At 44.2% G+C, this 26,470-nt stretch overlaps 1 protein-coding gene across 6 annotated transcripts in view; it reads left to right on the forward strand.

The window, feature by feature from the left end:
- AKAP2 (A-kinase anchoring protein 2) overlaps positions 1-26,470 on the forward strand; it is a 370,807-nt gene that overhangs the window by 331,943 nt on the left and 12,394 nt on the right. For 5 of the 6 annotated variants that reach the window (XM_018052575.1, XM_018052579.1, XM_018052577.1 and 2 more), the window contains 2 exons: positions 4,186-6,598; positions 24,058-24,236. In XM_018052575.1, the coding sequence (XP_017908064.1) occupies positions 4,186-6,598; positions 24,058-24,236 (2,592 nt within the window). The remainder of the gene's footprint in view (positions 1-4,185; positions 6,599-24,057; positions 24,237-26,470) is intronic. The other variant, XM_018052578.1, reaches the window with a different exon arrangement.

A 26,470-nucleotide genomic window follows, 5' to 3' on the forward strand; every position in this document is an offset into this window, starting at 1 on the left:
AAATCCCATGGATGGAGGAGCCTGGTAGGCTGCAGTCCATGGGGTCGCTAAGAGTTGGACACGACTGAGCGGCTTCACTTTCACTTTTCACTTTCATGCATTGGAGAAGGAAATGGCAACCCACTCCAGTGTTCTTGCCTGGAGAATCCCAGGGACGGGGAAGCCTGCTGTCTATGGAGTCACACAGAGTCGAACACGACTGAAGTGACTTAGCAGCAGGGGCCCTTGGGAGTTAAAGAGAGCTGAACTCCTGGAGGAGAGCAGGTGCCTATGGAACGAGGTATTTCTGATTAGATCCTGGCTGACCATTCTTGGCGTATGTGTTCCAGATTAGGGTGTCTGCTCCTGGAATGTAATTTAAGCTAACTTCACACACACACACACACACACACACACACACACACACATATTATATTGTGTCTGCCTGAGTATTTTAAAGTAAATTGTAGACATCCTGACCAGCTGTTAGCTATTCTGGGCAACCAGGAGGCCAGCAGGGCAGGCAGATATTACATGCCAGATTGTTAGGTCTCCACCTAGAGATGGCGGGCCCCCTCCACCTGGGGAAATTCGATCCTTGGGTTGGGAAGATCCCCTGAGGAGAAATGGCACCCCACTCCAGTATTCTTGCCTGAGGAATCCCATGGACAGAGGAGCCTGGCAAGCTACAGTCCATGGGGCTCGAAAAGAGTCAGAACTGAGTGACTGAGCACACGGTACATATGCATAGTCTATTTCAGAAAAGCTCAACAGTCCATTTAATGAACGTTCATTTTATCGGAATTTGGAGTCAGGCTCACCTTATCTGAATGAAGCATGGAGAAAATTCTGGTCTTATCTTCAAAGGGAGCAGTGAGTATTTATTGGTTTAAATATGACATCATTTAATGATGTCAAACACAGACTCCTGCCAGATCCTTGCACAGAGGGGTTCCTAGGCCACTTCCACTCACCTGGCATAATGACGTGGTGGCTTTGATCACATCAGGCCATCGAGCACAAAGGTAAATTCTGCCTGCTGAGACAGAACTCAGGAATTTGCTCTTTGGTTATAATTGTCCCCTAACTTAACAACAACTCAGGAACTCTGAGGCAAAATTGTAAGCCAGCACTGCAGAGTTGTTTATCTCTTTAAGGACTTCTGCCCTGATTAGAGTTTAGAACTCTGCTCCCTGAGGTAGATAGAATCAAGCCTCAGGAAGAATTTTCTGAATTTGTGGAAAGGAGCTGAGGCCTCGTGTAACTAACAGGAAGGAGAGCCTCTTTCCTGTTTACAGTCCACCGTGTCTAGATTTTTGTGGACAGCATTGGAAAGCAATCACCTCAGATTACACTGAGACTCCAAATTTGCCTGTAATTAGCATTTTAAAAATGTTTGACACATCTCAGACATAACTGGTGAGACTCTATTTCCAACTCAAGGCTAAAACTGTTTTGTTTTTGATATTGCAAAAATGTACTGTCAAATGATGTTCTCAAGATATTTAAACTTTTGAATTGGGACAGTTGTTGCTAGTTCAGAATATATCCTTGGAAAGAAGGATAGAGTTTTAAAAGTTCTTTAAAAAAAAAAAAAAAAAAAGCTGTAGGGCATCTGCTCCTTCATTATCCGACATGAGAACCACGAAGCATCCAGGAGAAGGGGATGATGCTGACAAAGTGTTCCTGGGGATGCTGTGGAAACAGGCTCAGTTACTCCAATCTCTGTGGTCAGCAACAAGAGGTTAATATAGGCAAGTGTTTCACTTCACCTGACCAGACTAAATAAACCCCAAAATAGATTTATGACTTCCTAGGAAGTATGGGAAATCCAGTTTTTGTTAAGAAAAGGGTGTTGTCTCCTGGAACTTATTGTTGCTGCTAATTTCATCAAGACCCTAAAGAATAAGCCTCCTCCATTTTAAATGAATGAATCTATGACTAACTGAACTATAGAATTAATTATATGCCTTTCTGCTTCTTTCAATGTCACAGTGCCCTTTTTCTTGTCATGTCAACTATTGTAAAGTGTTTTCTGTTTTAGTAGAGGAGTATTTTTTACCATATTTCAGTCCCAGCAGCTTCCTACTATTTTCCTACCTATTTTCCCTCCCCAAAGCCAAAGGGATAGAAGGAAAGCTCTACTTACTCCCATGAAAATATTAGCAGTGAATTGTTGGCCAAATGAAGCCGCAGGTGGGAGCGTCATGGGCAGTCTGATTTTCACCATAGCAGTACTGTGTCTCTTTTTGTTGCTCAGCTTTCCATGGAGCAGGCTAATTTTGACCTAGGTTTTCCTGATGTTTGAATGGCAGCCAATAAGTTTCACGCATTCAAATTTCCTGTAATTCTTAAATGACGTAGAAGTTACTGACAATCACTTTAACAGAAGAATGTTTAATTAATGTTCTTTAAAGGACAGTAGCAGTTGTCTTTGTCATGTCTTTTTAGTTCATTCTAAAGGGTGGCTCAGGGGTAAAGCATCTGCCTGCTAATGCAGAAGATACAGGTTTGGGAAGGAGATACTGGGTTGGGAAGGTCTCCTGTTATGGCAACCCACTACAGTATTCTTGCCTTGAAGAATCTCATGCACAGAGGAACCTGATGGGCTATAGTCCATGGGGTCACAAAGAGTCAGATAGGACTGAGTGAGTGAGCTAAGATAAGAGCCACTAGTTTACGGTGGTCCCAAATAAAGATAGTAGAGATTATAAATCTTAAGTATCAGACTTTGACAAAGACCAGATCAAGAGTGGAAGGTCCTTTGAAATCAGAAAGTTTTGACAAAGAAGGAATATTTATTATTATTGTCTGTTATTGAAGAAGGAATACATATTATTTGATTGATTAAGTGTAAAGAAGAAGGTGGGAAACAGTGAAGGAAGCCCTCCTCAGTTTGTGGATAACCTTGGTTCATAGTTGACCGGTGAGAGTTTCTCAACATTGTGACAGCAATGCAGAGCGTATAGCATGAACTTCCATGTTTTTCTAGGTTTTATGAACAAATCCATAATCATCACGTTTCTTGAAAGAATTCTGAGATGAATCCACTGAGGATTATCCTAGGTGGTGTTTTAATAGTGTTCTAAGTCTTTAATAATGTTTAAATGAAGGAAAATTATATAACATTGCAATTTGCACTATATTATATCAATAATAGCAGGTACCCTCTGGACCTAAGACGTGAAACAGAGCTGACAAAAGTATTAGTGAAGTACTTGAGAGGAACTCAAATTAAGCTCACAACTTACCGCTGAATTTTCTGAGATAAACCAGAGACCTTTGGTATGAAAAAACATGATCCTACAGTTTGAAAATTAATCTTAACTAATGCCAAATAAACTGACATGCAATAGATAACTAATGAAAAATATGATGCATTTAAAAACATTTAAAAAGATACAGTTTTCTTATTTAACCACAAAATTGGAGCTGTCACATATAAAGCATTTTAGGAACTAGATGGGAGGTGGTGTTGTCTAGCCTTTCAAAGCAACATTCACTCCTTAACTAAGGAGCATTGTTTTGATGTTGTTCCAGGGAACAGAACTGTGTGAGTCAGTGGCTTTGGTTCTGTGTTTATAAAGCACATGGTCAATTATAGCCATGCAGTGGGATACTGTAGCTCTCAAGGGGCCATTGAAGAGATTTGCTGTTTTCCAGTATTTTATTTTGGAAAAATTTTCCTAAAAGTTTCCTGTCTACAGAATAATTGCATTACATCTGGCAGAGAATCATGTTTTCAAGATTGGTTCCTGCAAAAGGGCCTTCTTTTTTTATAGTTGGGGATGTTACAAATAGTTTTATTAACATTTCTGCAGAAATCTGCCATGAAGTATGTTGAAAAGTTCTGGTACAATTGATACTTAATCTCTTCCACTTCAGAAATTATTTGAGCAATGTCATCAGATGATCCAAATCCCAATTTACTTTTAAATGTAAAAATGGAACTAGCATTTAATGAAAATTTTCTGGACACCAGGTAAGCAAAATGGAACCTACAAAATTAAGAAAGTTTAGGTACTTGTTACTCTAACAAAATGAATATATGAAGAAGGCCTTTTTAGAAAAGAGAAACCTCTATTCAAAAGATTCTGCCATTGTTGTTCCTTTTTCCTTCCAGTTAATTATCAGCTCATGTCTCAGGTTCACATCCATAGGCAATGAGGTCGCTAACTCTTGATTTCTGTTTTCTCTTTATTCCAGAAGCCTCCCGAGCTTTCTGAGGATGATACCCGGCTAAAACACGAGAGGGACAACTGTAGTGCCAAAGCCCTGGAGTCTATCACCAGCTCTCTTCCCCCAGATCACAAGAACATGGAAATTGAGGTCTCTGTGGCAGAATGTAAGAGTGTTCCCGGAATCACCTCGACTCCACATTCCATGGACCACCCCTCCCCTTTCTACTCCACCCCCCACAATGGCCTCCTTGCTGATCACCACGAATCTCTGGATAATGACGTGGCCAGAGAGATCCGATATCTAGACGAGGTGCTGGAGGCCAACTGCTGTGATTCCACTGTGGACGGAACCTACAACGGCACATCCTCCCCGGAGCCTGCAGCAGCCATCTTGGCTGGAAGCCCAAACCCGCCCGCCCCCGCGGCTGTCCAGCCGGAAGCCACCGAGAGGGCCGCTGGCAGACAGGCTCCTCCGCACCTGGAGCTCCGTCAGAGCGACTCTGACACCATGGCCGAGGGCAGAAGAGCCAACGGCCACCCCCCTGAGCAGCCCCGAGACGTACTGGGGGACAGCCTGCAGCTGCCCGTGAGCCCCAGCTCCTCCACCAGCTCGCGGTGCTCCTCCCGGGACGGGGAGGTGACGCTCACCACGCTCAAGAAGGAAGCCAAATTCGAGCTGCGTGCCTTCCATGAGGACAAGAAACCCTCCAAGCTCTTCGAGGACGACGAGAGTGAGAAGGAACAGTACCGTGTCAGGAAAGTGAGGCCTTCGGAAGAGATGCTGGAGCTGGAAAAGGAGAGGCGGGAACTCATCCGGAGTCAGGCCGTGAAGAAGAACCCCGGCATCGCCGCAAAATGGTGGAACCCTCCGCAGGAGAAGACCATCGAGGAGCAACTGGATGAAGAACATCTGGAGTCACACAAAAAGTACAAGGAGCGCAAGGAGAGGAGGGCACAGCAGGAGCAACTGCTGATGCAACAGCAGCAGCAGCAGCAACAGCAGCAGCCCCCACCGCAGCTCTGCACGGCCCCCGCATCCTCACGGGAGCGTCCCTCTGTGACTGACCACCCAAAGGAGGACATCGTCACGGAGCAGATAGACTTCTCCGCCGCGCGCAAACAGTTCCAGCAGATGGAGAATTCCAGGCAGACAGTGGCCAGGGGCCAGAGTACACCCAGGCTCTTCTCCATCAAGCCCTTCTACAAACCTCTGGGGTCCATCAACTCAGACAAGACACTGACCATCTCCAGACCAGCTTCTATCGGGGCACCTCCTGAAGACTCCTCAGCAGCCAAGGGGCAGAAAGCCCACTGTGCCCCAGAGAGTCAGTCTTCTGGAGGAGGGGCCCAGGGCAGCACAGCTCCCCAGGGAAAGGAGGGGCCGTACAGTGAGCCCTCTAAACGCGGGCCCTTATCCAAACTGTGGGCAGACGATAGTGAGTTCACGAGTGTTCGGGCCGTCCTCACCGTGGTCAAGGATGACGATCCTGGGATCTTGGATCAGTTTTCAAGGTCAGTCAATGTCTCTTTGACTCAAGAGGAGCTGGACTCTGGTTTGGATGAGCTGTCAGTGAGATCCCAGGACACCACAGTCCTGGAGACCCTGTCCAATGACTTCAGCATGGACAATATCAGTGACAGTGGGGCCTCCAATGAGACAACCAATGCCCTGCAGGAGAATTCACTGGCCGATTTTTCTCTGCCCCAGACACCCCAGACTGACAACCCCTCAGAGGGCCGAGGAGAAGGGGTCTCCAAGTCATTCAGTGATCATGGTTTCTATTCCCCTTTGTCCACACTGGGAGACTCTGCGTCTGTTGATGACCCCTTGGAATATCAGGCTGGTCTCCTGGTGCAGAATGCCATTCAACAAGCCATCGCCGAGCAAGTGGACAGAGCTGGGTCTGAAACCACCAAAGGCAGACCAGAACAACAGGGACCTCAAGCAAGTCAAGAGAAAGCTAGCCCCAGGGCTCCCAGCTCAGAGAAGCCTCAGAGCATGTTTGAACCACCTCAGGTGTCCTCCCCTGTTCAAGAGAAAAGGGATGTATTGCCAAAGATTCTGTCTACTGAAGACAGGGCGCTCAGGGAAAGGGGGCCCTCCCAGCCACTGCCAGTGGTACAGCCCAGTGGCCCAATAAACATGGAGGAGACCAGACCAGAAGGGAGCTACTTCAGCAAGTACTCGGAAGCAGCTGAGTTAAGAAGCACAGCCTCGCTCCTGGCCACTCAGGAGTCCGATGTGATGGTTGGGCCCTTCAAGCTGAGGTCCAGAAAGCAGCGGACTTTGTCCATGATTGAAGAAGAGATCCGAGCAGCCCAGGAAAGGGAAGAGGAGCTGAAGCGGCAGAGACAAGTCTTACAGAGTACCCAGAGCCCCAAGGCAAAGAATGCCCCATCACTGCCCTCCCGAACGTCGTGCTACAAAACTGCTCCAGGTAAGTGAAGTGTCGCAGACCAGAGACAGTTGCTGCAGAAATCGGTGTTGTTGATTCCAGCTTACGGTGTTCTGTGTGGAGCCACCTCTGTGCGTGGCTATCTCAGTGTCAGGGAGACACTGGTCTGGGGATCCCAGTGTTCAGAGACACACAATGGGGATGTCAGAGTGTTGGTGGATGGTGTTCGCCGTTTCCCAGAGGGCGTAATGGTTCCTTTCTTGTCCTTCCGCTCTGGTCTTCCTGTAATATGGAGAATTGTTCTCTGTTTATTGTTCTCTCTTGGTTGAGCTAGACTATGTGTGGTGCCGACCTAGAGTTGGCCGTTGTGTGGACTGTGTTGACATTAGTAACTTGACCCTCTGTATCTGCAGTTAAATCAAGCCTATCTAGTTTGGGAATGTCTTCTCCTAACTCCTTCTGGATGCTGAGTCTCTTCTCAGCAATGACAGTTAAGGGTTGATACTGCAGATTGACCCATAGAAGATGTTTCTGTCCGTCTTCTGTATAATAGGATTTGTCTTTCCTTAAATCACCATGAAGCAATTACTTTGGAGTCAAGGTCATCACATCTATTTGTGTTCTGTGACCCTTTTGGAGGAGTTGAGTTCTCTGTGTAAAAGACAAGCCTCTAATCTCCTTCCATTGCTTGGACAGTTCCCTATCTTGAATATTTTGTATAGATGGTTGATGTTAATTTCAGTGATAACTATTGTTGCTACCATTATGGATAACTGTGATTTTTATTTTATTTTATTTTACAGTAATTTTTATTTCCCATTTGGATATGATGTTACGTGGGGCACCACACATCCTGCCACAGAGAAGGGCTGCTCAAACTGTGGTCTGAGCTCATTTATGACTATTCTTGGTCCATGCTAAGATCAGTCCAGACATTGGTAAAGAGTTTGAAAACTCTTGGAGCAATTTGGTACTGTCTTCAAATCCAAGTGTAGGATTTTGTGTTTTTTTTTTTTTTAAGTATTGGTCCATAATGGATTGGGCAGAAAAACTATTCCTTCACTGGAGAGAATTTCAGAAGTGTTGCCTTGCCGTATAAATACTGTATTTAGCTTGGTCTATTCAGACCTTGGGCTTCCTGCGTAGCTCAGTCGGTAAAGAATCTGCCTGCAATGCTTGAGACCTGGGTTTGATTCCTGGGTCGGGAAGATCCCCTGGAGAAGGAAATGGCAACCCACTACAGTATTCTTGCTTGGAAAATCCCAAGGACAGAGGAGGCTGGCAGGCGACAGTCCATAAGGTCGCAAGAGTCAGACACGACTTAGCACTATCTTTCTCCTTTTCTTCTTTTTCCAGATGTTAATCCCATCTTGATTCCTTAATCAAGATCAAATCTATAATGACACAAGTTAACTCTTTCCATATTAACCTTTAAATTTTGAAACAATCTCGAAGCTAAAGGAAAGTCCCCTGGTGAAGTACCAATATCGTTTTTATTCAGAAATGTTTAAGCTGCCAACATGATGCTCGATCACCCCCAGTTTTGTAGAATGTCCCTCAGTTTGGGTTTGTCAGATATTTTCACGTGATTATGTTCGGGTTATGCATCTTGGGTAGGAATAACACAGAGCTGCTGCTTATTCTTGCAGTATTCAATCAGGTAGGGCATTGTGTCAGTTTGTCCCATTACAGGGGCAGATGTTAACTTTTTTCACTTAATACTGAGTTTGATGGCTTGATTGAGGGAGTGTTTGCCAGGCTTCTACACAGTAAAGTTACTTTTTCTTTTTGTGATTAACAAGTATTCTGTGGGGAAATACTTTGGTTCTATGTATGTAATCTTCATCCCTCTCCATAACAGATGGTCTCGTGGATTCCTGTTATATTTAGTAGGTTATAATCCATTTCTGTTATTATTGTTATCCTTAATTACTCAAATATAGTTCACAGGAGCCCTTTCAAGCTAACTTCAGTGTCCTTTTGACATGTCTCCATGATTCTTTGGGCATATCTTTACTTTCTGGTGCTGCAAAATGTTCCAGTCTCATTTTATACTTTCCTGACCCTGAAATCAACCCTTTCGATAAAGAGCACTAGTTCTTGTTAGTGGAAGATGGTGGTATTTTTACTGGTATTTAGAAACCAACATCTGGGTGCTTGGTGTGCTCACTGCTATTAGATAGGCACTGCTCCCAGGCACTCTGAATGGTCAGAATTCTATCTATTGATATATCAATTAATTGATCTATCTGCCTACCTACCTATCTTACCTACCTATCTACCTACCTACTGAAAACCATGACCTCACCCTGATACCTTTAATTTTAATCTAATACCACATGGTTCATTTTCTTTCTTTGCAGATTTGTAACCTTCTCCTTGACAACAAGATACCTGGTTCCTATTATTCTTCATATATTTATTATTTGATCAGTTCCCCCCTGTGGAACCAATCTATTGTTTTCCTCACCAAACATCGACTCCAACACCACTTTTTAGGTAGCCACTGCTGTCCCCTGCATGTTCCTCACCCATCTTGGACCCCAGCACCCTATATTGGGTCACCCGTCTCCCTGCCCCCCTTGCTCTGGCTCCCACACAACACTCTGGGCCACTGTGGTTCCTCCCCTACTCCTTGCAGAAACCTGTCTCAATCAGCTCCACCTAATGGCTTTTGGACTAAATTGTTCAGGAAGGAAAGGGGAGGGAGCAGGAAGAGGAATAGCATGGTGACTCTCCTGATATGTTTTTTAATTCCTTCAAGTTACAGGGTAATAGGCAACTGAGTGAGTGAGTGAGGCAAAGAAAACTTTCAGGGGAGGTTTTTTTGGTCTCTGCTTAATGGTGACTTGCTGGTATTCCCTAAAGGTCCTTACTTGTCAAGTTCACTTCAAATTCTTGTGGGCTGGCTTGGCACAGAGATGGCAGTTGGGCATTCTATATGGTATCTTGGAAAAAGCTTCAGTACCACTTGAATTCAGCCCAATCTAGGGAGCCTACCATCACAAGAGTGTGATTGTAAAGGACCTCCATAAGAGCCTGCAGTCTCACTAATGGAGGATGTCTTTGCAGGCACCTCAGCAACTTCTGCTCACACGGCAGGCAGATTCCATGGCTCTCTGATCAGTTACAGCTTGTTCCACTTACCTAGAACCTTCTGTACATTGCATATACTCAGTGGTATTTTCAATTGTCTCCTCTCCACCTCTTAACTGAACCCCTTACCGTATTCCTTCCATATTTTTCTAGCACACAAACAAAAATTAAGACATTTCAACACTTTCCTGACCTGCTGTGGTTTGTCAGGCTTCCCGCCAGACGTTAAACAAGACAGAATCCTAAGGTATGCCCCCTGCAGCCCCATATTGATTTCCTTGTACTTCCCCCTAAGCTAATGTTAATCTCCTCCCCCCATATTCCATCCCCGCAGGGTTGATTTCTACTCCTTTAGTAAGATGGTAATTCATCCCTGCAAGCCTGCTTGGGTCTGTTTGTCACACTGAGCACAGTCATGATAATGACCTGATTTGCAGCTCATTTCTTCATGTTTATCTCTAGAACACTTAAAGTAGATGGCAGGACTTCCCAGAATTACAACATGGATTGAAAGAAACTGAATGCAAAAGGCAATTTTTTTCTATCCGTGCCTGGAAATGTTTAGATTGTTTGGCCAGCCAGCTTTTTAATTTGTGATCAGGAAGGAGGCTGACACATTACTCTGAGCCACCAAACTGGACCATTCATTGTCAGGATCAGAACTCCAGTTTTGGTTTTGTGAATGGAGATGTTGCTGAGTCCCTGCTCTATTACTCTATGTTTCATGCCATTAGAGGTGATTCAGCCAGTTCATTGCGTGACTCATAGTGACAATTTGATATTAAGTGATGAAAAATACACTTTTTAACATATCCTATCGTAGAAATTAGGCTGGTGACATGTTGGAATCCTAAAATCTTAAGGCAAGTAAAATTCACTGAGAGCCAAAATGTGATAAGGAAAGAGAAGTGCTTTCCAAATATTTCCTGGGTGTTGAAAAGATACTTGTTATTGCATTTAATTCTCTTCCCTTTTGAGACTGGAATATGATGGGATTGTGTTTTCAAAAGTATATAATCACTTTCAAAGATGAATTATTAGGAGAAATTTTACGGAAATTTAATCTCATTGGTTCTTATGTGGTTTTTTTTATTTAAAGCTTTTTTTTTTAATTTTAAATGTGGGCCATGTTTCAAGTCTTTTGAATTTGTTACAATATCATTTCTGTGTTGGGGGTTGTTGACCATGAGGCCTATAGAATCTAGCTCCTCAACCAGAGATGGAGCTCCCACCCCCTGCATTGGAAGTCGAAGTCTTAACCACTGGACTGCTAGGAAGGTCCCTCTTATGTGATTTTTAAAGGAAGAAGAGTTTAAATAGGGTTTGTGTGCCATTTGTTCATACAGAAATGAAAAAGGTGGATAAAGTCCCCACTCTCAGGGATCTTAGTTCAGTAATAGAAGCATCCAGCAAAGATAGCTGTTTCATCACAGAGAAGCGTAGAGACCTGTGTTAGCGTGGGGCAAGGAAGACCACCTTATAGGGAAGGTAACGAAAGTCTTCCTTTCTCTCGAAACTACCATCTAAGCTTTGAACTGAAGGCCTGGAAGTTTTGTTCAGGGAATGGGAGAGGATGTTCCAGTCACAAGGAAGGGCCCTTAGGGAGGCCCCAAAGGAAGAGCACATTTGAGGTGCTTAAATAAAGTTAGGGGGGTTAAAGGAAGAGATATAAAACAAAACAAAAGAAAGCTGATTTGGAGCCAGACAGTGAAGATACACTTTATCCTGTGGTCAGTGGGAAGCCAGGGAGGATTTTTCAAAGGGGTGATTATCTCTGCACCACTAACGCTGTCCTGCCTTCATCCGGGAATTGATGGATTTTAAAAGTCATTCCGCTCTCCTGAGTCTGTCCCACGGGCTACTTTTCTGCGTAGGTCTAAAGGCCTGCCACCATTTTGACGAGTGCCCTGGGTTATGAGAGAAGCTATGCTCCCAAGATGTGGGATGGTACTTAGAGAATAAAGGAGGCTCTTCAGCAGGTACTCAAGCCTGATTTGAAGGTGTAACCCCCACACTGCCGTAAAACACCCTTGAGGAATGAGTTTGGGAGGGAAACCCAAACATTTTACTCAAGTTACAATCAGGACCTTTTCAAAATGTCTTTTCATAGGAAGAGTGTTAACAGACAGTTCTCTCTTTAGGGCTATGTCTATTATTAGATATCCTGATTTCACTTCCCAGTTCTTGGCAGGCCAGAGAAACCCAGTTAGTTAGGTGATGATTAGCATAGTTTTTTGAACTAGTTTGCATTTTCATGCCAGGTATTGAATTGATTTACCGAGTCAGACAGTTTGCCCGGTAGGACATTCTGGATAAGCGGTCATGGCAAAGATATGAATATGGAGTCCCACAGCTTGTCTGTTGAGGTCTTTTAATATGTGGAAAGATGTAATAGTTATACATCTTATAAAAATAAGATTTCTGAGGGTGTTTATGTCTGTGGTCAGTTTGAATTAAGATTGCATGTGTGATTATCATTATATTATTATAAAGTTTTTGGATTGGGTATTTTTCTTTTTCCTTCATTATCTTCCACTGTCACAAAGAAAATGTCCTAGGTGGAAAAAAGTATTTATATCAGCACAGTATTCATGTAGCAGAGCTTGGTGGCCTTGTTCCACGATAAACAGAGCTGGATTAGGTTGAGTCTCACTTGTTGTTGTTCAGTTGCGAAGTCATGTCTCTTTGCAACCCTATAGACTATAGTGCTCCAGGCTTCCCTGTCCATCATTATCTCCTAGAGTTGCTCAAATTCATGTCCGTTGGGTTGGTGATGCTATCTAACCGTCTCATCCTCTGCTGCCCTCTCTTCTCCTCCTGCTCTCAATCTTTCCCAGCATGAGTCTTTTCCAATGAGTTGGCTCTACACATCAAGTGGCCAGAGTATTGGAGCTTCAGCATCAGTCTTTCCGCTGAATATTCAGGGTGGATTTCCTTTAGGATTGACTCATTTGATCTCCTTGTATGAGCCTCACTTGAGATGCCCCCAATCCTCCACAGAGTAGAAGATCTTGTGTGGGTGACTGATGGAAGTATTCCCCACCAGGTCCAGCTAAGAGAGGGCTGTCCTTCAGGAGTGCCTAGTATTTCCCTGTCTTGCTGGCAAGTACAAATTGTGCCACTTGCAGGGGCCCAGCTGACTGTGTAAAGGTTCTTTTTTTGTTTTGTTTTGTTTTACAATTTTATTTGTTTATTTGACCTTGCCACAAGGTATATGGGATCTTTACTCCCCAACCAGGGATCAAACCCATGTCCCCGGCAGTGGAAGTGCCTTAACTACTGGACTTCCAGGGAAGTCCTTGTATAAAGGTTCTAAAGCTGAACGTAGTGTCCTACAGACAGTTATATCTACCAACATGTTCCCTGGACACTCGCTGGTGACACAAGCCTAATCACGGTAGCTACAACTCACCAAGACCTTACCGTTGAGTACTGTTCTAGCTCCTTCATACACAGTTTACTCCTTTTCATTTCCACATTTAATCCTCCCAACAGCCCTCTAAGATAGAGTCCAAATTATCCAAGCTCTTGAGAGTATATTCCATATTTTCCCAGATATAATCCACATTTTTCTTATTTTAGAAAGGCCGCAAAGTGTACATACTATTACTTAGAAAAGCAGTTCAATGCATGTAATGATATTTAACATACCCAGTAAGGTCCAAGGCAGCACCTGTCATCAAATTCAATTTCTGTTGTGAAACTTAGGAACTGAGTTAGTTCTGTTAAGTGGAATCAGTAAAGACCAAGAAGAAGCTCATGCTGGTTCACATCAGGTTTTGTTGCCAAGGAAGTTATGATAAAATTTTTTGGGTGGGGGAGGGCGGGGCCGGGGAGGGGGTTGGAATTGTCCCTTAAGAGGTCATTAACCTGTAGCATTATTCCCTTTGCAGTAACAAAGCCCAGAGAGATTAGGCCACTTGCCTGAGGTCACCCAGCTAGCAAGTAGAAAAGCCAGGTTCAAGCTCAGGCTTGTTTGACTTAGAGGCCTTAGTCTTTGTATACCTCTTGCCCTCTGCTGGACCTGCTCGTCTGCCTCTGGGGTCTGTTAGGTGCATGGTAACAGTCCCTCTCTCCACTCAAGTCTCCTCTACCCTCTCCCAAGCTCAGGGCTAACCCCTGCTTTCTCTTGGGTCCTCTGGCCTCTCCTTTTGGAGCCACGATTGCTCTGGAGCCCTCTGCTCCCAGTGGTCTAGGTGGATGAATTTTCTTGCAGAGGCCATGAGACAGGGCTACCCTAGTGACCTAGGATGGTTCCTTTGTGCTTTCAGAACTTAATTCCAGTGCTTCAAATTACAGTAGGGAAAACTGCTGCTTCTGTCCCAAGATCTAAGCACATGGCCTAGGGACTAACATCGTCCACGTGAGCTATCTAACCTGGCTGCTCCTGTGAGTTCTTGCTGAACATTTATGCCCAGGAGAAAACTCAGTCATTCACTCCAGAGAGAGGCTCATTGCCTGAAAGGAACGGAACTCAAGCAGGGAATCTATTTCTTAATCTGAGGATGAGTGGGAATAAGAGTTCACTCCATTGCTTGAACCAGAGAAGGCAATGGCACCCCACTCTGGTACTCTTGCCTGGAAAATCCCATGGATGGAGGAGCCTGGTAGGCTGCAGTCTATGGAGTCGCTAAGAGTCGGACAGAACTGAGCGACTTCACTTTCATTTTTCACTTTCATGCATTGGAGAAGGAAATGGCAGCCCACTCCAGTGTTCTTGCCTGGAGAATCCCAGGGACGGGGGAGCCTGGTGGGCTGCCGTCTGTGGGGTCGCACAGAGTCGGACACGACTGAAGTGACTTAGCAGCAGCAGCCGTTGCTTGAACACTTCTGGCAAAGTAGGGCCAGAGCTGACCAAATTCATTTACTAGTGTTCGTTGAACACCATGTCCGCTCTCTGCTTTTGTTCTCTTTTACTCATTCATGTCAACGTATGGCAAAACCAATACAGTATTGTAAAGAAAAAAAGATTGTTCCTTCTGCCTTGAACCAGAAACTCCTTGTATTTTTTGTATCTGAACCCAGCAGATAGGTTCATTTAAAAAAAAAATGCATGCCATTTGGGAAGGAATTGGTAAGAAAGTTTAGATCAAAATAGTGTTTGGCAAGGGATGAAGGTATGCGGTGAAATCAGAACTTCTCAAGTTACAGAATTCAAAGTTCTTTTTGGACATTGCCTTCAGTGGTTTAAAAAGGCCACTGCCATGGTTAAACCCATCAGCCTCACTTCTGAGAAGATACAGACTCTGGTCTGTCTTCTGTGACAAGCCTGTGGTTGTGGCTTCTGGATCATAGAACTTTGGAAAAGAACAACACTTCCCACCACTCCCTTCTGCAGCAGGTTCTGCTGTCACCACTGATTGTGCCGGGGCTTCTAGTATACCCAGGGTTGTCTGGGTTGTCCCCTGCCTTGCTGGGGACACCACGTGGTGGTCCTTTTCCTGAGTCTGGCTACTCTGTGCTCCAAGTTAGGAGAGCTGCTTCCAAAGATTCAGACTCAGTCACATGCAAATCAATATGCAGTCATGAGCTGAGAATGAAGAGATGAATCAAAGGACCTAATCCTTGCAAAACTCCTGCTCTAATGCCTCATAAGAAATGTGAGCTAGATTTCATCTCAGCCTGGCCTGGGAGCAAGATAGCCGTCATGATGGTTGGCTTTTAGGGCAGGATATGACAGTTTCATACTAACTGTGGCGGCTTGCCATGGGCTTCCCTAGGGAGACTGGCATTTCGGATCCAGTTCATCTTTGTGAATAAACTACTTACTACTTACAGGATGGAGGACCAGGGGCGGTCATGGAAAGTGTGTGCAGGACAGGCCGTTAGAGCCCTGGGGAATACATCCATATCACCTGTAATGGTGTTTCATTTCTCATGACTTGGTAAACATCAAAGGTTTCCCCAAAAGTTGTATGCATCTAACATCACAGTGTCCTCAGTCCATCTTTTATTTCTCATTACTCAAATATAAATTCATACTAAAGATGGGCAAGGCGAATTATGTGCTTAAATGTAACAGTCATTTCTCTGGATTCATCTCTAAAGGTTAAATCCTGATTCCACTTCTTGTTAGCTGTGTAACTTACTTACTTCATCTGTCTAAATCTCAGTTTCTTCAGCAGTAAAATGGGAATAAAATAGCATCAGCCTCATCAATAAGTTCATACAGTCAGTGCACAAAAGGCTTCCCATTAGGGTTATTATTATTTTTGTTGTTATTGCAGTTTTTATGTTTTAGGAAAAGACTTAGAAAACTTTTTAACAGAGTTACTTAAGAGTTATTCAGTAGCTATTGGGAGCCTGACATAAATGGCACAGCATGCTTTATAAAATTGCTTTCTAGTCCTGAGAAGTATTCATCATTATTTCCTTAGATTTAGTTTCTCTCATAACATCTGAGTTCACAATTAGCTTTCAATGGTCACCTGTGATTTCAAAAAACAAAGGCCATTATTAAGCATGTTAGGTGAGAATGAAAATTACAAATCACCATGAAAATATTGTCATCTTCTTCATAGAGCCAGGCTCACCATGTTGGTAGAAAAGTGTTTAACCAAAAGATCTTGGTCCAGGAATCACTACTTACCATGATTTTCATTATTACTGGTTTAGTTAAATTTTTTTCTTTTTTTGATCTTAAACTATATTTGCCCTGGAAATGCAGAACTCCTTCCTTCTCCAGTTTTCCTTTTCCAGCTCCATTCAGAGAAATGACAGCTCATCCCAGCTCATCCCTCCTTACCTTGAAGTAGTAATATTTGGAAGTTTCTGAGACTTGTATCAGCAGATAGGGATATTTCTCATTTCTGAGCTAGACTTCTAGTATGAAGATGCATATCATCGCATTCTCCCACTCCTGGGGCCTTCAAAGGAGGAGATGAAAGGAGCAAGGGGGTGTGGGTCACAGCTGAAACCATACAAGCCAGTGGGATCCAACAGGCAGGATATTCCCCTGTACTGAGAGGAAATGGAATTGCAAAATGTAAGTCTGGACTTCTTTCTTTCTGGTGATCTGTGAGTCGTTTAGATGTTTGCAAGCGCACCCCAATGCTCCGTGAAGAAAGGAGATCATTGAAGGAGGCTTGGGCCAAGGCATGTTATTTGGTGGGCGTCTTTGTTCGGTTTGATTTTTAAATAAGAGTGGGTGATGGCTTTCTCTTTTCTTTTGAGAAATGTAGAAACAAAGGATCTTTGATTTTTAAGACGTCAGATGCCATGTATATAGAATATGATACTCACCAGAATGCTGATGTTTGACCGAAATAATTTTCTAAACATTAGGACTCCACCGTCTTGGCTTCATAGAAGTTAGTCCTGAAGTTAGTTCCTGAAGAGGGAGAGTGTGGGCCATCAGGAAAGGCAGCACCTGTGTACCCAGGACATGCAGCCTCCACTCTGGTTCCCTTGAGGGGGAGGAACTGTGGGGTTTTCTCTCTTCTCCCATCAGCACAGGGAAATCCATCTTCTTTGGAAAAGCCAGAAGCGAGTCAAGGCGTGGCTCACTCTCTCTGGACCAGAAAGTGTCTTAACTATTTATAGTAAACAGAAACACAAATTCATGGTTCCTGGTTTTTTCTTCCACGCATCATGGGAGACAGCATTTACGAATTGGGAGTGACATTCTGCTGCCCGCTCTGCTCCTCAGTCTGCCTCCCGTGTCATGCAGACAAGACCAGGGCTTCTCTGAGGCCTCCAGGAGGGGTTAGCCCAGGGGTTCCCCTGGGCCTGTGCTGCCTGGTGAGACACAAGAGCTTCTGGATCTGCCTAGTCCATGAACGTTAAAGCCTCAACTTGATCTGCTCTTCTTAGCATGGGTAGTAATACCTAAAGGAAAAAAATTCTGGCTTGTTGTATAATTTAAAATTAATTCATGCTTATTGCAGAAAAAATTTGGAGAACAAAGGATAAAGGTAAAAGTGATTTGTAATCCTAACCACTACCTGTCTAATTATTCTCATGCACTTAATGTGCGTGGAAGATAACATTAGGTCTGTATGTGTGTTAGTCTCCTATTGCTGTAGCAGATCACAAATATAGTGACTTAACAGGCTTCCCAGGTAGCACTAGCGGTAAAGAATCCCCCTGCGAATGCTGGAGATGCAAGAGATAGTTTTCAGTCCCTGGGTCTGGAAGATGCCCTAGAGTTGGAAATAGCAACTGCTCCAGTATTCTTGCCTGGAAAATTCCATGGACAGAGGATCTCGGGCAGGCTACTGTCCACAGAGAGTCAGACATGACTGAGCACAGCACAGAGCATAGTGACTCAACACACATTTATTATCTTCTAGTTCTTGAGGTCAGAAATCTGAAATGTGTCAGCTGTGGACTGAATTTTGCCCCCCCTCAAGTTGTTGAGGGCCTAAACCCTGATGTGATGGTACTTGGAGACAGGGCCCTTGTGAATAATTAGAGTTAGATGAGGTCATGAGGGTGAGGCCACTTGGGATGTATTAATGCCCTTATACAGAAAGACCAGAGAGCCTGGGATGGGTGGTCACGGCAGGAAGGTTAGCCACCTGCACGATAGGAGGGATCCTGTCACTAGAACCTGAGCATGCTGGTGGCCACGCTGCTCTCACACTTCCAGCCTCCAGAAGGATGAGAAAATAATTTCTGCTGTTAAAGCCGCAAAATCTGTGGTATTAGGTTTTAGCATTTCAAGCAGATTAAAATCTAGTCATTCTGGGGTACAGTCAAGATGTTGGTGGGGCTGTGTTTCTTCTAGAGGCTCTTAGGGAGGATCATTTCCCTCCCTTTTCCAGTTCTGCAGGCTGCTTGCATTCCTTGGCTTGTGATCTCTTCCTTCATCTTCAAAGCCAATCGCATAGCACCTCCAGATCTCGCTCTCTGATCCTCCTCCATCTCTTTTATGAGGACCCTTGTGATTAACTTTCACCAAACTGGATAATCAGTAATAGTCTTCCCATCTCAAAGCCCTTAACTTAATCACACCTTCAAAGTCCTTTTGCCATGTAAAGTAATATATTCACAAGTTTGGGAAATCAGGGCTTGGATATGCTTGTGGAAGCCTTTATTCTGCCCACCACAGACTGTTCATCTTACCCTGGTTTAGTTTTTACTATGTGTCACGTGTGCACTTTTTTTTTAACTTTTACACAGCTAAAAAGTAGTGAGCTAGGATTTAAACCAGGCACTCCAGCTCTAGAGCCTGCACACTTGAACCCCTGCAGTATTTCTGCTTTTGTAATCCGATTTTTGTCTTAATGTATTTTGAGTATCTTTCCATGACTGTAACTATTCCTTTAAATTTGAGAGACTAAAACATGATTTATTATGGCTAAATAATAACACCAACATCTGGATAAGCCATAACTAAGTTAATCCTTGTCCCACAGTCAGATGCTTTTGTTGTTCCACATATGTAATTATAAACAAACAAACAGTAATAAAAGTTCTTATACATAAGCTTTGTCCCCATACTTAATTATTAGCTGAACTTGTGCCTACAATTGGTGGTTAATGGTTAACTAGTATAGAATGGTAATTTCCCAGACTGTTTTCCTTGAGATGTTAATAGGGATTCTGTGAAATGAGATTCTCTAATTAAATAAATTTGAGAAGTGCTGTACACCCATCCTTAAACTAGAGATTCACAATCATATTAGCACTAAAACTTCAGAGAAGTCCTCTGGTAAAGAAAATCTATCTTGTTTTATCTTTAAAACTTTCTTTAGTATGTTTCGAATTTATTTGACCAATGACTTTTTGAATGTTTGCAGCATTGAGTACTGTCTTACAAAGCTAAGGTAATGGGACATGATTTTAGAAACACAGCTTTGGCATCATCCTGCCAAGGGAAGCTGCTTATCCTCAAAAACCTTTAAATGCTTAAATCTAAAATCACTCTAGATGGAATAGTTTGGACAAAATCATGTGTATGACGTAAACTTGAGAACATTTTCTACCCTCCACTCCGAATTGCAATCTAGCTTTGTTCTTTTGGTTCCTTTGTCAGTCGTAAAACTCATATTACCCCTGCTCTGTAAATGTCAGGTACCAGCTCTTGGTCAAGACCAACACAGGTCTGCCCTGAGGTCTACATGACGTCCCAGGGATGCTCACTGGGCTCCTTTAAGAGCAATGTTTTGTAGAGTATTCTGCCCAGGTAAGAAACTAGATAGCAGAGTGTTTATCGTTGAAATAGAGGACACTTCCAGCTCCTGTCAGCTGTTCAGTCCTTCTTCAGTTGAACAGACTGCGAACAAGTTTCGGTGAGACAAGTGGAGATGGAGCCTGAGGGTAGTGGCATCTGGGTACATGCCAGCACACACCAGAGATAACCATCACTGTTTGAAGATCCTGATGAATTGTGTCCCAAGGGCCAAGGAATTTCAAGAGGCCTTCCAGGGCTGTAGACCAGGATGAGAGACTTCTCAGGCCTGTACCACAAATTACTTGCATCACTTGCTACTTGTTGTGTCATGAGGCCCAAACGGTGGTGTCTGCAGTGTCTTCTACTGGGGGATGAGCATGAGACATTTTTCACGATCCTGATCAAAGGGAAAAAGGGCCTTCCCTGGTAGCTCAGTGGTTAAGAATCTCCTGCCAGTGCAGGAGACACGGGTTCGATCCCTGGTCTGGGAAGATCCCCTGAAGGAAATGGTAACCCATTGTAGTATTGTTGTCTGGAGAACCCTGTGAACAGAGGAGCCTGGTTTACTACAGTCCATGGGGTCCCAAAGCTTCGGACATGACTTAGCAACTGAACAACAACAAATCAAGGGGAAAACTTGGTTGAGCTGCAAACTAGGTTTTTGATGACCTGTGTGATTCCTAAGATGGTGTGAGAATTCCAGGCTTAGTTGGAACCATATTGGAGGCAGGGTGGTTGGAGACCACAGCAGAGAAGCCCCACCAAGTTGACTTCCCCCGATATCAACCAGACCAGAGGTCTGGGGGTTGGGTGCAGTGTCTCCTGACCTGTGACTGCTTCTCCTGAGGCTCAGACGTGAGCTTGGTTATCTGAAACCTGTTGTCTCCCAGATGTCCCAGCCACCTTCTCTGGAAGCCGCCACTGCAGACCTGCTAAGGCAGTCTTTGGTTCCTGTTAGCCATGTGACCTCTAGTGGTTGTAACCGGTAAAACTGGCTTCAGGGATGGATTTGCTGGAATACTAAGAAATAAACTGGAGAAGGAAGTGGCACCCCACTCCAGTACTCTTGCCTGGAAAGTCCCATGGACAGAGGAGCAGGAAATGGCTTTAATGTTTAATAGCCGACCACTTCTCTGTAGTAACTTTTCACCTCTGTTATTCTCTTTCAGCACACACCCAATTATATAATTTAGCAACAATCGACACAATTTGGGTTCCAGACCTAACCTTGACTGTTGCTAGCCAATATAATTTGGACTGATGTTAAGCATCTGAGCCTCCAGGGTCTAAACTGTTCAGAGATGTCATGACAGCCACCCTGATTACTACATCCTGGGGTTGTTTTAAGGATCAAATGACATGAAGAAACCTATCATTGAAATGCTGTATAAATGTGTTTGTTGTTACTCCAAAGCTGTTGGTGTCTGTGGTTCTGTAGACCACAATTGTTTTATTTCATGTGCTTTGGTGAAGACATTTAAGCTCTTTGCTCAGATTCTGTACTGGGAATTCTGTCCCAGTCCACAAGTTATTTAATTAGTGGCCGCTATGTGTGTTTCACAGTGGACTTGCTGGTTCATTCAAGAGCCATGAACTCCTGCCTCTGCCAGATGCCGCAGTTGGTGCTGGGATCTGGCAGAGACCAGGGCAGACAAGGTCCTGCTCTAGTTGAGTGTATGTTCAGATGAGTCAGGGGGATTCTTAGCCCCCGACTGAAATGGTTCCTATCTTCAGGTGACTTTAGAGCGTAACTGAGAAGGAAAGCTTAAACAACCAGATGTGACGCTAGTCAGTGTGTGAAAAAGGCTTTCACAGAAGTATAAACAAAGTGTTCTGAGTCAGGGGTCCTATCGTGTATGTATGGAGGGTGAAGTGTGAGGCAGTGAATACAGACTGTCTTTCTAGGAGTTTAGTACTGGAGGAATGTCTAGTAGATGATTGGGACCTCTTGAGAGGTCAGTTGGAAAGTAACCAACCTGATCTTTTCGTATACTGTTTCTAGTTTTAAAAGAGTTGCAAAATTTTTATGCAGAATTTCCTAGGAAATTGCTCATTCTTACTCCATAGACATAATTATTATTTAAGATTCCAAATAAATAACAACTAGACTCATTGGATGCTTACTGTTCCAAAGATTAACTTTATAAATATTAATTTGCTTCTTTTACCAACTGTATGAGGTAGGTACTTCTACCAACATGCCAGTTTTATAGATTAGGAAACTGAGATAGAAAAACTTCAAAAAAAACCAAACAAGTAACTTGCCCAAGGGTATTTTGCTGCTAAGTAATGAACTCAAACCCAAGCACACTGGCTCTAGAACTGCGTGCTGGCCACTGGGCTGTATTATTTCTCAAAGCTTCATTCTAAAAGTTAATCAAAATTTTTAGAAATACATACTAAGTATTCCAGAATTATATTGCCTGAGGTCTGAGATTGCTTCAGATATTTTCATACAGAGGGGTGCGAGGAAGGCAGGAAGGTAGCATAGATGAAACGGGAGTGGTAAAATCTTGATAAATGTTAATATAGTTGATAAGTCCATTGGCATCATGATAGTATTCCCTGATTTTCATAATGAAAAGTAGAAACCGTTTCCAGAGGATTTCAAGACCTTCAAATATTTGTACCCTTACTGTTAATAGCAAAAGACTTTTTACCAATGATCTGGGTAATTGAGATCAAAGCAGTGAGTTTCATTAAGTTACTAACGTAATGGTGCCCATGTAGTAAAAATCATTTCCTACATAATTGCCAAATGGGCTGGTCATATACTTTTTTTTAAACCGGTAAAGGTTGATCTTCTTGCCAAATAAATTTGATAGAATAGCAAAACGTTTGCGTTCGAGTGGACTTCCAAGAAGGACTTCCAAGACAGCGTCTCCCTGTATTCTCATTTCCTTGCTAGGGAAGTTGAAACTTGGAGAACCTAAGTGATCAGTCCAAGGTTAAAGTGGGAATATAACATGGTTGTCCACAGCCAACCTCATGGCTGGCTCATGGGAGAGCAGAAATTAAAACCCAAGCTTCTTGAACTCTGAGGGGCTTCCCGCCTCCCATCAAAGGAGCTCTGCCTGGTAAAGTCTTATAGCCACCCACATGGAGACACAGACCCCAGGCTTCACTTGTGATTCCGGCTGGCTACATCAGACAGTCTGGGGAGTAAGGCAAGGAAAGATGACCTACCTTCATCCTGGGTCTGCAGGAGGTGGGTCAAGTGGGTCTTGAACCTCCCCTGGTCGTTTCCAAACTTTGGTGCTTAAAATAGGCCCATATATTTTGTGTGTTTTCTCTAAGTTCCTTGTTTACAGTCCCTGTGTCTCCCACAGGGGGCATAGTTGGGAACATCATGACTGTTGAACCTGAAGCTACTGCTTGGAGGTGTGTTTGGGGCTCTGGCAATAAAACCCACTCCTACCTGGGCCAGAAGTCAGGGCCAGGCTTTTCCCGAGAGGGTGGGATGCGGGCAGTCTTAGTGGCAGTGCCTGACATCACCACACCACTGTGACTATGGCCCTGATCTCATCCTGCGAATTCCTGTTTGGCATCCCAAAAGCTGAAGCCTCACCTTTCCCAAGTCTGTCACACCCCTTTCCTACAACACTGAACCTGCGGTTGTTGGCATTCATTCTTTAAGATCTGGGAACTCAGACCTAAATGCTTTCAAGACCATGACAGGTAAGGTAAAAAGTGAAGCTGGCAGATTGATGTAAGACCAGGAAGAACAGGCTTAGTTCTCACTCAGGGATTTTACAACCCCTGCTGTCCATACAAAAATCTCAGGCTGGTTGTCTGACCATCGGTGACCTCTGATAGAAGAGAAAGAGCCTGGGAAGGAAACCAGGAGACCTGGATACCATCGCCAGCCTCCTGGTGACTCAGCAGAGCCTTCCCTTTGCAGAGCCTCAGTTTTCCTTATCTGTAAGAAATGGGTCTTTAAGATTTGAATAGAATACATGTCCCCCAAAACAACCAGAGCCAATGTCTGTCTGTCTGTCTGTCTGTCTGTCTGCCTGACATATATTTGCGAAATGCTTGACAGGTCTAGGTTTCTTTGGCCTAACTGACTTTAGAACCAGTTTCCTTGAGGTCTTTGTTGGATGCATTTGTGACATTAATCCTTAAGCACTTGGATCCTTGTAATAAAATGATCTGCACTTAACCATCGTTCTGGTACCACGCTCTATGTCACAGGTTGCTTTTTTGCCAGCGTTCTCTTCTTTCCGAAAGCCGTCATGAGCAGACAAGCTTATTAGAAAGGGTGTTCTCTTCGTGTTGTTTGTTTCAGGGAAAATAGAGAAAGTCAAACCTCCTCCATCCCCCACACCTGAAGGTCCCAGCTTGCAGCCTGACTTAGCCCCCGAAGAGGCTGCCGGATCGCAGCGGCCCAAGAATCTGATGCAGACCCTCATGGAAGACTATGAGACACACAAATCTAAAAGGCGCGAGAGAATGGATGATAGTAGTGTAAGTTTCTCCTCCTTTCCTCTTTCCTGCATCCAGGGGTGAACGTCGGCCTGGTGTATGGTACCGTGGATCAGGCTCTGATGTGTGTGTGGTTGTCTGGCCAGCATCATGGTGCCAGCACCAATTTTCAGATGTGTGGTTTTAACGTGCCTGGAGTTGGGTTGGGGTTTGTCTTATTTCTCAGAAACATTGATCATGCCAAGAGTGGGTCTTTTTACTGCCAAATTCTGGTCTGAATCTACTGGCACGGCTTGTACATGAGCTATGGGATGTGTAGAAAGATACCACTCAGGGGGAACACAGAAAGAAGGACGTAAGCTCCTCGAAATCACCCACAGACACCAGGGAGCTGACCACAGCCATTGCTCGCCTGCTCTGTATAGATGTTATTTCTCTAGGCAGGAGTCCCCAACCTCTGGGATCTAATGACTGATGATCTGAGATGGAGTAAATGTAATAATAATAGAAATAAAGTACACAATAAATGTAATACACTTGAATCATCCTGAAACCATCCCCCCAGCCCGACCCTGGTCCATGGAAAAAGTGTCTTCTGTGAAGCTGGTCCCTGGTGCCAAAAAGGTCAGGGATGGTGCAGAGAACTATGACGAGGCTGATCCTTCAGTGTCTGCTCCGGGCAATCCCTATAAATGGTACATAGTGCTCAGAAGACTCAGTATGTTTTGGGCTGTTACCAAGCCCGTGTGTACAGTTCGTCGGGAAAGAGCCTTTTAAAATGACAGTTAAAAACCACACAGCTACCCTGCTACCCTCAACTCTGAAAACTTTGCATGTGACGTTCCCATCAACCGCGAAGGAAGTCGTCAGCTCTGTGGGTTCTTTCTCTAGTAAGGGACTTAAGAGCCCTTGTTCCCCACAGCCTGCACAGCCAGGAGCCTGGGGATCAGCCTCAGGGGTCCATGTCAACTTCCTCGGAGTCTGCTGGCTTCTGTCTCTTAGCATTTATTGAGGTAACCACCTCCTCCCCTGAAATAGCTCAGGCTGGTTGAGGATATGCCCCAGTTGACCCAGGACAGTCCTGGTTTCTGCCTCTTATCCTCGTGTAATTATTAATAGCATCCCCTTTCCCTCTTAAAAGTGCCCCAGTTTGGATGATAAATTCTTTGCTCACCTTAAACTTGAACACGATGGGGCTCACAGTAGGAGTTCCATGCTGATTAACTGCCTTTCATATTCTAGGTGGCTGAGTGAAAGGATTTCTGGGGTTGAAGCCAGATACTGAACATTCTAGTGGTAAAGAAAGAAAGTGAACGTGCCTGTGGCAGCCAAATGACCCACTTGGTGTCTCTCAGCCTCCTCTTACCTGGGCTTGTACCTCAGTTGCTTGGAAAGCTAACCCAGCTCCTCAGTGGGGCTGGAATATTTCTGGGCTGTTCCCTGTATTGTACAGTGGGATGGGCCTGGCCCTTGTTGGCTGCTGCTGAGGTTTCCACCACTGGGGCTCCTTCTCTGAGCCTGTAAGACCCTTTCTGCCCTTCTTTGAGCCCTCCGTAAAATTACGGAGTTAACCTTTAGGTATTTTCTGGAGCCTGTGACTGTCTTGAAGCTTAGGGCTGTATGTACGATTTCACACTGTCTATCGGCAGCCTTGGTGGAAGTTGGCTGGGATGTGGGGATATGGAGGAACTAAGGGATCACTTTGCATGTGACCCAGACGGGTGATTTTGAAGCACCCTCTCTGTATCTCCTGTGCATGCCTTTTGTGTTGAAGGGCAGGTGTCAGGGGAAAACACCATACCTGGAAGTAAAGAGCCTGCTCGTGCTCATGTCATAGGCAGAGACGAACAGGCTCTGACACTTAGGCAGCCACCTGACATATACTGCTCAGGTTGGATTTCCCCCTTTGCGTGAAGGAAGCTGCTTGGAATCAGCCTTTTAACACTGGTTGCCCTTTACTTACACACTCCTGTCTCTGGGTTTTTTTTTTTTTTTCAAGTATATCAACATTTTAGAAAAGGAAGAAACCTACTAAGCAAACTGTTCATATTCCCAGATCTCAAAGTCAAGGCCAGCTGCTCTGCACTGTCTTTGATACTGCAAGAGAACCAAGTTTTTCGCTGTTGAAAGTTCTTAGGGTTAGAAAAAAAATCTATCCAACCTACTGGATCTCTTTTAAGAGACCCAAATCTGGAAGAAACAAAAGAACAGTATACTACAGTTGCTTCTAAAGCAAATGAGTGATCGTCAGCGAGACTTCATCTCAGAGCCGCCTG

The sequence above is a fragment of the Capra hircus genome, chromosome 8 (assembly GCF_001704415.2).
Source record: "Capra hircus breed San Clemente chromosome 8, ASM170441v1, whole genome shotgun sequence".
NCBI classification, from domain to species: domain Eukaryota; kingdom Metazoa; phylum Chordata; class Mammalia; order Artiodactyla; family Bovidae; genus Capra; species Capra hircus.